Here is a 12440-nt window from a genome sequence, read left to right as displayed (position 1 = left end):
TCTAAAGTGCTATAGCAAAAGGTCCGAACACTTGAGTCAATGTGATATTTCAGTTTGTTACTTTTAATAAATTAGCAAATATTTCTAAAGTTTATGAAGTTCTGGTTTTGCTTCGTCAATCTGCCATATCGAGTGTTGCTTGATGAGGAGACAAAGGGAATTACAATGATTTTAGCATAAGGCTGTAACATAAGAGAACGAGTAAACAGTGAAGGGGTCGGAGTACTTTGTGAAGACGCTGTAACCACAAGTGAAGTCTTGTCTGAGTGGATAAGCTGTGTATGCAAAAAAAACTCCTGCGGAAATCCGACATTCATCAGTCTGTCTATCTGTCTGTTAGCTTTAACCCTCCTCATCTGCATAATTCAGTACTGAAAAGTACAAAGAAATTTAGGAACAAAATGTCATCTGCTGAACCCTCATCAGTTATGTATACTCGTATTACGTCACCCAGTCCTATTTGGTTATATAACTAGAACTTGAAAAGCACATTTTAAGGCTTTAGTGCAAAGTAATCGGGTTTAGTTTTGAAGCTTATTTTTGGTGACCGGCTTAGTTTGAACAAAGCAAATTACCGAAGACAGATGTGTTTTTCCAGCTTGAATGTCTAAAATAAAAGGCCTAAGAATCCGGGCTTTTCCCTTTCAGATCAGCTACAGCAGTGATTGTCATTTCTCACAGACATCCCTCCACTGTTTATCCACTCCCCCTGTCTAATGCCCAGCACTCTCAACTACATTTTGTTCTTTAGACTCGGGCAGACTTGTCTTCAAATTATACAGCATCATGCATTCTTGTCAGAACTGCTGGTTTGGAATGTGTCATTAAAATTAAATTGAAATGAAAATGAAGATACACAGCGCTCTCAGAAAAGATTTTCTTGCCTCCTGCTTTATGTTACCCTTGTCATCTGGTGCCAGTGGAATAATGTAATAGCAAACAACTAATGAATAAAAAATGCTTCATAGTAGTTGTATAAATCCGGTAAACATAATCCCAGAGTATATTTACAGCCCCCTCTTGACTGTTTGCTTCCTTAAAAATTGCGGTTAAGTGAAGGTTCTCCTCACATTAATCACGGCTATGCATCTTGATGCCCCCCACTGTCTCCTGGATCTTGGACTGCCTGACCAACCAGAAAGCAGTTTGTGAGGCACTGGAAGTGTATGTTAGAAATGGTGCTGTGAAACGCTGGAGCACCGCAGGGCACTCTCCTGTCTCGTGTCTTACTCAATGGACCTCCAGTATAATAGCAGCGCTTGCCATCTACAGAAATTCTTCAGTGTCTCCTCCATCTTAGGCTGCATTACTAAAGGAGATGATACAGGAGAAAGTAGGGGATAAGGTGTCATTGCACCCTACTTTCTCCTGTATCAATCTATGGCTAACACGGTACAACACCCTACTACTAAAGGAGACGAGTCAGAGTGGAACTTTGTCTTGTGGTGCATGGAGAACAACCCTCAAGACAAAAGAGCTGGTGGTGGCCTTCTGGTGTGTTAAGGAGCCCCTGAGACCCGTCACCATTCAGGGGGAGGTTGTGGAAGTGGTGCAGAGTTCACAAGTACCAGGGGGTTCACATAAACAGTAAACTGGATTGGTCTGACAATACAGTGGCAGTGTACAAGAAGGTTCGGAGCAGACTGTACTTCCTAAAGAGGGCTACCGTGTTGTGTTTAGAAAATGTTACCCAAAAGCACGTAGGGGCTTGGTGCCGCTCAGATTCACGATTTATTTAGTTTTTGGGTGGAGATTCCAGGAGTTGGGTTCCAGCCTTGGCCTGATCGGCACACACTCACAGACACAAGACACAAATAAGTGAATAATATATTAAATGGAAAATCAAATATAAACAACACAAATCAGACTACCCTCCCCTTCCACTTCGGCGATACAAATATTGCACACAACAATCAGCCCCAAACAATAAACCCTCACGACAGTGTCCTTGACACCGTTCCAGTGTAGTAAAAATGGATGAAATGGTATGGAGTAAAGAGGTCGATGACGATCCTGGGAATGGCTTCCATAAGAAATGAATTAAACAGTCCTGCCGGTAGTCCTGAGCGGGGTAAGATTTGTGGGAGCGCTGCGACCGAAGACGCATGACGACTAATCCTCCACTATTCACACGACAGACAGTCCATTCATCCTTACGAGAAACGATTCAGGGTATAAATGATTTCACGAGGGTTACGTTAGACGGAACGCAGGGGTACAGAGAAACACAGACCTCTCCTCTTACTGCTTCACCGGCCCATTGTCAAGTTTCCCGCTGGCCCTTCTTGTCCCCAGCAGCCCCTGAGTCCATTCCAGACATCCAATGAGGGCAATACCCTTTGGGACTGATGGGAAATGGAGTTCTTCTAGTGGTAGCACTCTTCCAAGCATAACCGATGAAGGCCCATTTCCTCCAAAAGTAGATGGCTATCATAAATTGAGGAGGTAAACTGCAGACCTGGCAACACAGACTTGGGTCTCTTGATGTGTGCAGCAAGCGGCTGGTCATGTTCTATCTGTCCATAGTGGCCAGCTGGCCTCCTGGGGAAGCAACCTGAGCTCAAAAAAAACACAGAGCCTGAGCAGGAAAAGAGGATGACAGCAAAATTGGACGCCTTCAAGAAAAATCCCCTCCAGGAGGCGCTGTCTTGGAGCACTTTTAGCCACAGCCTCATTCCACCACACCTCTGGGGGTCTTTTCTGCCCACTGGCAGGCAGTTCAGTGCTTCCTCCCGATGTCCCAAACTAAATGCTGGTTATTTGTACTGTGCGTTTGTGTCTTTGTTTTTTAGGTTGCTTGCCGCTGCTGTATACATCTGAAAGTCCCCTTGGATTAGTAACGTTTATCTAATCAAACTAAGAACCTGTTCAAGATTTTGCTTTAGCTTGATTAATGGCCACATGAATGTTGGTGGCCTGTTTTTTGCAGTCCACTTTGTACTTAATGACCAGGCCTGACGTTCTTGTTTTTATGTCTTTTTTACAGCTTGTTGTTCAGCTGCCTTGGAGAAGCCTTGCTTGTATTTTCTGACCAAATCACGGCTGAGAAATGAAGCTGGCATGAGATGGAAATGAAGATGACATGGTGAAGGGGGAGTCCTATCAGAAATTACCAAAGTTGTGAATTAACAGTTTCCTAAAGCTGTGATTTTTCTCAGGCATTCTTTAAAAGTAACTAACAGGAACAAAACAAAAGAGCGCACTTGGAGTCGCTTTGGTGCGCCCATTGTACTAATGACAGGGTGGGTAGAGGTGCTAATAATAGTGTATCCAAAGTGTCTGCACATGGGACACCGGGCACTTCGTCTGTAGGCCGACTCGAGTCTGCACAGGAAGCTGACTGTGTGTCCCTGATCTTTGTTAAAAATGGTCAAGTATCTGGGTGATGAGAGGGGGGGGGGGGTGGCGACTGGCAGCGGCACAACACAAAGTACAGTATGCTGTGACCTCGGACTAAAAGCAAGCGTCTCTCACTGGTGCACCCAAAAGGAAAGCCAATTTGTGCCGTTCTCACGCTGCTCTGATTGCGCCTTATGGGCTCGGACACAATGGTCGCACTTCCTGCAGGAGAACAGAAACAATGAAAAGGGAATCATGTGGCGGGTAGCATTCAGTGAAGGGGCTCTGCTTGAATCCTTTAATAAAGAGACCAAGTAAATAGTTTAACTGTAGACCTCCCATTTGGGTTTACGTCTTGAGCCTAACCTGCCGAGGGAATTTTTTTTTAGAAATTCTGAGCCTTAAATAGGGTCCATGAACAAATGGCAGACTACACTTACGTGAAGTGGAGTCCTGGTGCCCTTCTGCTGCGCACAAAACCCAAAGCTCGAATGGCGAGTCCATTCAGTAGACGAGAGGTGCTGAGCACTCACGCCGGCCTTCATCGCGCACTGAACACTTCCCTCCATACCCCCCGTGCAATCTCACGTCATGGCAGTGTGAGGTTCGGCCAAAAGTGCTGCATGCTTGTCTGCTGCTTTCTTATATTAGTTAAGCTCACTTCATGTCTTTTCTTTCTTTTGGGAGAAGTAAACTTGCACATGATGTCATTCTTTTTACAAAATAAAATTCTATTTTGATTTTTTTTATTGTTTATGAACAGTAAAATAAATTGACTATAAAGTTTTTTGTTTGGTTTAAACTTTGATTTTATTCAGAAAAATAAAGGGAAAAGTTATTTGGGCACGTGTGTTTCAACAGAGTAGGAGGGTTGCCTGGTGGTGTAGCAGTTAGTGCTGCTGCCTAATGGACAGGGGCCTGCAAAAGTTTGGGCACCATTGCTTAAAATGTCAGTTACTGTGAATAGTTAAGTGAGTTGAAGATAAACTGATCACCTAAAGGTGTAAAGTTAAAGGTGACACATTTCCTTTAATATTTTAAGCAAGATTTCATTTTTATTTCCATCATTCATAGGTACAAAACAACAAAAAAAATTAAAAGGGCATCAAACAAAAGTTTGGGCACCCGGCATGGTCGGGACTTCTTAAGACCCCCTTTGGCAGGTTTCACAGCTTGTAAACACTTTTTGTAGCAAGCTAAGAGTTTTTCAGCCCTTAATCGGAGTATTTTTGCCCCAATTGTCCTTGCAAACAGCTTCCGATTCTGTAAGATTCTTGGGCCATCTTGCATGCACTGCTCTTTTAAGATCTATCCACAGATTTCTAATGATGTTTAGGTCAGGGGATTGTGAAGGCCTTGGCAAAACCATCAGTCTGCGCCTCTTGAGGTATTCACAGCGCATCACTTTTTCCACATTTTGTTATGTTACAGCCTTATTCCAAAATGGATTAAATTCATTTTTTGCCTCAGAATTCTACACACAACACCCCATAATGAGAACGTGAAAAAAGTTTACTTGTGGTTTTTGCAAATTTGTTAAAAATAAAAAAACTGAGAAATCACATGTACATAAGTACTCACAGCCTTTGCTCAATACTTTGTCGATGCACCTCTGGCAGCAATTACAGCCTCAGGTCTTTTTGAATATGATGCCACAAGCTTGGCACACCATTTTTGTTTCTCATGGTCTGAGAGTCCTTCAGGTGCCTTTTGGCAAACTCCAGGCGGGCTGCCATATGCCTTTTACTAAGGAGTGGCTTCCGTCTGGCCACTCTACCATACAGGCCTGATTGGTGGATTGCTGCAGAGATGGTTTGTCCTTCTGGAAGGTTCTCCTCTCTCCACAGAGGACCTCTGGAGCTTTGACAGACTGACCATCGGGTTCTTGGTCACCTCCCTGACTAAGGCCCTTCTCCCCCAATCGCTCAGTTTAGATGGCCGGTAGGTCTAGGAAGAGTCCTTGTGGTTTTGAACTTCTTCCACTTATGGATGATGGAGGCCACTGTGCTCATTGGGACCTTCAAAGCAGCAGATATTTTTCTGTAACCTTCCCCAGATTTGTGCCTTGAGACAATGCTGTCTCGGAGGTCTACAGACAATTCCTTTGACTTCATGCTTGGTTTGTGCTCTGACATGAATTGTCAACTGTGGGACTTTATATTGACAGGTGTGTGCCTTTCCAAATCATGTTCAATCAATTGAATTTACCACAGGTGGACTCCAATTAAGCTGCAGAAACATCTCAAGGATGATTAGGGGAAACAGGATGCACTTGAGCTCAATTTTGAGCTTCATGGCAAAGGCTGTGAATACTTATGTACATGTGCTTTCTCAGTGTTTTTATTTTTAATAAATTTGCAAAAATCTCAAGTAAACTTTTTTCACGTTGTCATTATGGGGTGTTGTGTGTAGAATTCTGAGGAAAAAAATAATTTGAATCCATTTTGGAATAAGGCTGTAACATAACAAAATGTAGAAAAAGTAATACGCTGTGAATACTTCAGGATGCACTGTATATTGTCGATTTTGAGGTGTGTTTCAGAATTTTGTCTTGTAGGATTCATCCTCTCTTTAACTTCAACCTTTTTTACATATTGTGTGATGTTTGCTTCCAGAATTTGCTGGTATTTATTTGAATCAATTCTTCTCTCTACCAATGCCATTCTCCCTGCGCCACTGGCTGTCAAACAAACACAAAGCATTATTGATTCACTCCCATTCGTAATAGTTGAAGAGGTGTTCGTTTTCTATAATTCAGCACCCATTTTCCACCAAAACACACCTTTGCACATCGTGGTCAAAAAGTTCGATTTTGACTTCATCAGTGCACAGGACATTTTTTTTTTTTGTACAAAATGCATCAGGCTTGTTTATTTGCAAACTTCAGGCACTGAATTTTGTGGCTAGGATGCAGGAAATGTTTCCTTCTGCTGACCCTACGATGAAATGAAGGTGATACTGGTTTGTTGAGGTGTCACCACACAGTAGAACAGTGCACCACCAGTCCAGAGTCTGCTAAATCCTCCCGAAGGTCTTTTACAGTCAAACAGGGGTTTTTATTGGTCTTTCTAGCAATCCAATGAGAAGTTCCTTCAGAAAGTTTTCTTGGCCTTCCACATCCCAACTTGACCTCCACCGTTCCTGTTAACTGCCATTTCCTAATAACACTATGAACTGAGAAAAGAGCTAGCTGAAAACATTTTGCTGTCTTCTTGTAGCTTCTCCTGCTTTATTTTTCGGCGTGCTGGGCAGCCGCTTAGAGGAGCCCATGGCTGCTGGTTGTTGGGACAAGGTTTGAGAAGTCAGAGAATTTCTACAGCTTTGCAATTTGCATCACCCAAGGATTTCCTAAAGATGACTGTGAACAAGCCATAGTTCTAAGAGGCTAGTGAAGGTCTGAGACCATGGGGAAAGGAATCTGATAGCTCAAATATCTTGGAGTGCCCAAACTTGCATGGTGCACCGTTCCTTTTTTCAATGTTCAATTGCGTAAAATACTGAAAAGAACTGCGTCATCTTCGACTTTATGCCTTTTGGTGATCAGTCCATCTTCTGCTCACCTAACTATTCACAGTTACAGACATATTAAGCAATGGTGCCCAGACTTTTGCACGCCACCGTATCCGGCCTTCTGGTTCACATCCTCTTATTGTCTCTGTGGGCTAAACTTCTGGAACCCCAGATGTGTGTTTGTGTTAAGACTCCATCATTTTACATGACGATTCAGTCACAGACTTCATTTACATAATCTTGGGCAGTTGTAGAGTGTGACACACGCAGCAACTCCGTTGAGCCCGTCATAGGTGTGTGTGTGTGTGTGTGAGAGAGAGCTGAGAGGCAATGGGCATATAATGGAGCTGCAAGGAATAAAGAATGTGAGGGTTTGGACCTTCAAACAGAAGAGGGGCTCATCAGTCTGATGTCTTACAGATACAGTTGAAATGGCGAAACTGGAAATGCATTTGGTTGGTTACGTACATGTTGCCTTTGCCAGCCTTCATATGTAACCAAATATCGGTAAACTATAAAACCTCTGAAGGCTCTGGACATCGATACCAGGTGGGGTGGGGTGGGCTTTCCAGTTGTTTGACCCAAAATGTTTCAGGTTACCGAATTAAAAAGCACCAAGAAATAAATCATTGTCATCTTCAAGTGTTGCCAGTCAGCACATCTCATCTGGGCTGCACTTGACAGTAAGGTGTTCGGTCGTTCCTGCAGGTGATCCTCATGGCCAGCTGTCTTTGCTCTTGTCTTCGGGACAGTTCTGGTTCAAATGGCTCCTCTGTTTCCGGTTTAATTTCAAGAAGTTGCCTGCATCCACCCATGTTTTCATCTTTTGTAGTGAATTCTCAACAACAGACTCTGCATGGCATCCATTATCCATGATTATAAACAATAATGCATGTGTTTAGGATGAGGGAGGACAGGGATTTCATCTCTTTTCTGGCTGTAGGTTATGTATATAAGAATATTGTAACATTAGAGATCAGGAAAGGAGAATCATTTGTGGGGGACGGTCGCATCTGTGACATAATACGAGTTGATGTGGCCGAGTTCCCACTCGGGCGTGCAATGAGACGAACTTGAAACTTTGAGGCCAGTTGTTCCAAGTTTGCGCTCGACAGTCTACTGCTACTTCTGAATGTCAACACCTCTGCTAGGAAGACTGAACAGAAGATCCTCCAGTGATGTGGAATGAAGGAAGCCTTCACCTGGTGGGACTACCAGTGACAGCCACATGAAAATGTAAGTAGACCCCAAGGAATGATTTTTATTTTTAAATATAGATAGACAGACCAAGATTTGATATTTTGATATGTCAGCATTTTAGTTCATGTTAGGAACATCTGCCACAACTCAAGTTCTCATTGGTTTTTTTTTGTTCTGTGGTTGGACTTCTGCTTTGAAATTCAACTCCTGAGTGACCTGCAGCTCCCTCTTTTTACACATACTGTGCCGTGAAAAAAGTATTCACCCCTTCCTTATTTCCGCTTATTCATAACACTTAAATGTTTCCAATACACAAACTTAGTATAAAGACAACCCAAGTAAACACAATACAAAGAATTCACATGATCATTTGATTTATTGAAGAAAAAGTTCACCCACACCTGTGACACCCATGAGAAAAAGCAATTACCCCTTTAGTCACTCAATCAACCAATGAGGCAAATTGAAATTTTAGCGGTGTAATGCCTGTAGAGCACAGACTCTTAACCTTTTTTAAGGCACGGACCCCTTTAAGAACTTGATGATAGCTATGGACCCCCTCCCCAGAAATATTCACATAAACTCAACTTTGTATGCAATGAATATAATATGCTTTATTTATTGAGACTTGTCTCTCATATATATATATATATATATATATATATATATATATATATATATGAATGAATGACATACAAAGTATTATTAAACCTTAAACAATCTAAAAAAATGTTTATGCAAAACGTATTAGCCATTTATTATAATTATGAAATACAATCCTCTTCCTACCACCATTACTTTTACCTGACCCTCACGGACCCCCCTGAAAACCCTAGGGGTCCATGGACCTCAGGTTAAGAACCCCTGTTCTAGTCACAGCCAAGCTTGATTGCTGCCAGCCCTATTTAATTTAAACATCACTTAAACTGAACCTTCCCAGCAATATAAAGTTGGCTAAAAGGTGTCAACAAGCGGCACACCAGACCTCAATGCAAAGAAAGTTTCTAACATATATCAGTTGTGAAAGGGTTGCAACCCTGGGATCCCGGACGGGTTTATCCATACCGGGGAATTCGGGAATCCTGCATGTCATTACCGGGAATCCCATCTCACATGTGAACGTTTTTAGAACGACCGACACTTATTTTTAACAAAACTACTGCAGTATGTTGACACCATTAAAAGACTAACCTTATCTACAAGCAGTTCATGCTGTCATATAAGTACATGTATCTAGTTCAGGGGTGCCCAATGCGTCGATGGCGATCGAACGGGATATCGCAAAGGTAGCGCAGGTAGATCGCGTTGTATTAAAAAAAAATTTTTTTAAACGTTAGTCTATCATATATCCTCCCTATGACATTTGCCACTTGATTGACATACAGGGCGGCCAGTCTGAGATCTCGTCTTCTAACACACTGGTCATCCCGCACGCACGATCAAACGCGCAAGCTACTGCAAAACTCCGGCTGTGATCTAGTTAGTCTTACAATTTATATCGACTAAAGAAATTGTTTGGGGAGGGTATGGGCTTTATGTGTAATTAGAAGAGGATTTTTTTCTCTCTCACAATGTCACAATTGAAGTGTGTTTGTCTGATCTGTCAATCTATCATTGGTATTCCAAAGAAGGAAAATGTGGAAAGGCACTTTAGAACTGTTCATAAAAACTACGAGACTGACTTCCTTCCAAAAAGCGACCTGAGAAAGAGAAAAGAGAGGGGACTAAAATCACAGTTAATCGGACAGCCGTCATTTTTCACTCGGCTGAATTCAAAAGCTCCTTGACTGCATTATTCGGCTCTACTTTTTTATGCGAGTCAGCCTTTTTCCACATGAATATTATTAGATCCAAATACTGTAGTGAGAATACATGTATTGAATTGTTATTGTGCCATAAAGGTTATTCAGTTATGCAAGTAGGTAGATCATTTCGACCTGGTTATTTTAAAAGTAGCTCGCAAGCTGAAAAACTGTGGGCACCCCGATCTAGTTAGTTGCGGTTATAAGAGCGTGGAAAGCATAACTTGTCCAGCGTGCGGTCGTCCAGGCGAGAGAGTAGTTTGTGCAGAGTACGCCAGTTGCTGAGAAAGCAGGCTTTGCCTTGACTGAAGTTGGCAGCACAGTCATCAGATACAGATACACTTCTTCTAAACATCGCCCGCGCTTGCCGTTGCTCTGAAACACCGCCATTTCAGCTGTTACTGATGCATCCAGTTTCTTGTCGTCATTCTGTGATTGGCAGTTTCTCGGCACAGATAATGCGGATGCAGCAGACTGACGCAATGCAATTTCAGGTTGCTGTTCAAAGCTGTAGTCTGACAGACGTCAATGAAGTCTTCAGTTTTCAACTCTGTTACTTCTTGATCTATTTTTACACTTTTACACGCTATATATGCGAACTTGGCTGTTCCCGGGAATTACAGCAGTTTCATTCCCAGGAATGGAAAATGCCCGGGAATCCCGTGGTCCCGGTAAAGTTAGATTAGATTCCCTACCTGGGACCCCAATGAGAGTCATCATCTCCAACTGGAGAAAACTTGGAACAGGGCTAAATCTGCCCAGGAGCAGCTGGCCTTACAAAATTACTCCAAGAGTACAAAGAAAACCCATCTGGGATATCACAGAAGAACAAGACATCTAAGGAACTGCATGCATCTCTCCACTGAGTTAACGTCAAGGTTCATGACTACACTGTTAGAAAGTCAGTGGGCAAAATCGTATCCATGGGCGAGTTGCAATGCAAAAATCACTGCTAAACAAGAGGGACATAAATTAAGCCTTGTCTAACACTTTACAAAAAAACATATATTACTCCCAAAATATTTTGGAGAATGTTCTGTGGACTAATAGGTGAAAGGTGGACCTTTTTGAAAGTCACGAGTCCAGTTACATCTTGTGTAAAACTAACACAGCTTTCCACAATAATAACATCATACCCACTGTCAGACATGCTGGTGGTAGGTAGTGTGATGCTGTGGGAGGGTTTTGCTGTTTCAGGACCTGGGTGACTTGCCATAATTGAGGGAAGCATGAATTCAGCTCTCTACCAGAAAGTACTGAAGGGTAATGTCTAGTTGTCAGTCTGTGATCTAAAGCTCAAGTGTAATTGGGGGTTTGAGCAGGTCCGTGACCCAAAGTACAAGAGCAAGTCCCACACAGAAAGGCTGAAAGAAAAAATAAGGTTTTGGAGAGGCCTGGTTAAAGCCCTGACTTGAAACCCATTAAGATGTTATGGAGGGATCTTAAATGGACACTTCATAGTCTAAACACCTCCAATGTGAATGAATTAAAACAATTCTGTAGAGAAGACTGGGCCAGAATTTCTCTACCCACCCCACCCCACGAGGCAGGACTCAAACCTACACGAGATTTGGAAGTCGGTCACAGGAAGACCCTCCTCCTCCTCCTCTGGGCAAATCAAAAATCAACTGGCAGATGAGTGGAGACTTTGCAGGCAGTGGTTGGGCCAAGATCTGAACCCAGTCTCCTGCAACTGTGAAGGCGTGCGCCATCAAAAGCACAAAACTCAATTTAAACAAGTTAGGAAATGGACGTGTGACAGAACATCAAGTTGCAATATGGAACACGGTCAACCATTTGGAAATTTGTAACCCAAAATGTGACGTGTCCACCACTAATGAAAGTACAACAAAAAGGTTACAAAAAATAACCAATAATTTAAAAATTGCATTAGTACATTAAGGCCAAATTTTGTCATAGCATTTTACAATATCATGAGACGTCAGCTGTCGGGGGCCTTTGCCTAACCGTACTTACGGTTTTTGTGCCTAATGGAGAGTCCACCTGTACACGCAGCAGAAGCTCTCAGGGCCGCACGCACACACACACACACACACACACCTCGCCTCTGCTAGTGTTACAGGAGACGCTATGGGACAAAAGAAACAGGAAGACAACACACCAAACACACAAGCTGAAGTGACCTCTCTCAGGCTAAAACTGAAAGAGTAAATTAATCGGTAATTGGAGTCGCCCAGGATGCTTCTCTGGTTTCAGACTGACCAGTGCCTTTTAAATGGGAGACCAGAAACTTTCAGCAGTTTGTACAACATGCTGCACTTGAGGTATCGGAATGTGCTCACACCACGTCTGTTTTAAGTGTACTAAATTTGAACCAAATCAGTCCGTCAGCAGCCGAGTTCTCTCGTGTGAACAGACAGATATGAAGATGACAAAAACTGATGTCTAAATTTAGACCCGCCGTATGAATTTGATGCGCCTTCCACTCCAGTGACAGTTTTTGGGTATCTGCCAACTTCACAGATTGTTGGCACCCTTCCTCACTCTTTCTGGCAGACGTCTACATTCCTTAAGAAGCTCGGATGAGGGTTAGGAGGCTCAAATTTCAAGCTGTGGCAAACAGAGGTG

General features: G+C 42.7%; 1 protein-coding gene across 2 annotated transcripts in view; it reads left to right on the top strand.

The window, feature by feature from the left end:
• Positions 1 to 4126, top strand: part of LOC120530326 (transmembrane protein 241) — a 108050-nt gene extending 103924 nt beyond the window's left edge. For both annotated transcript variants that reach the window (XM_039754734.1, XM_039754732.1), the window contains one exon: positions 2987 to 4126. In XM_039754734.1, coding sequence (XP_039610668.1) covers positions 2987 to 3031 — 45 coding nt within the window. In that variant the 3' untranslated portion in view covers positions 3032 to 4126. The remainder of the gene's footprint in view (positions 1 to 2986) is intronic.
• The last annotated feature ends 8314 nt before the right edge of the window (positions 4127 to 12440 follow it).

This window comes from Polypterus senegalus, chromosome 5 (genome assembly GCF_016835505.1).
Source record: "Polypterus senegalus isolate Bchr_013 chromosome 5, ASM1683550v1, whole genome shotgun sequence".
Classification (NCBI taxonomy): domain Eukaryota; kingdom Metazoa; phylum Chordata; class Cladistia; order Polypteriformes; family Polypteridae; genus Polypterus; species Polypterus senegalus.
This window is presented reverse-complemented; position numbering and strand designations above follow the sequence as displayed.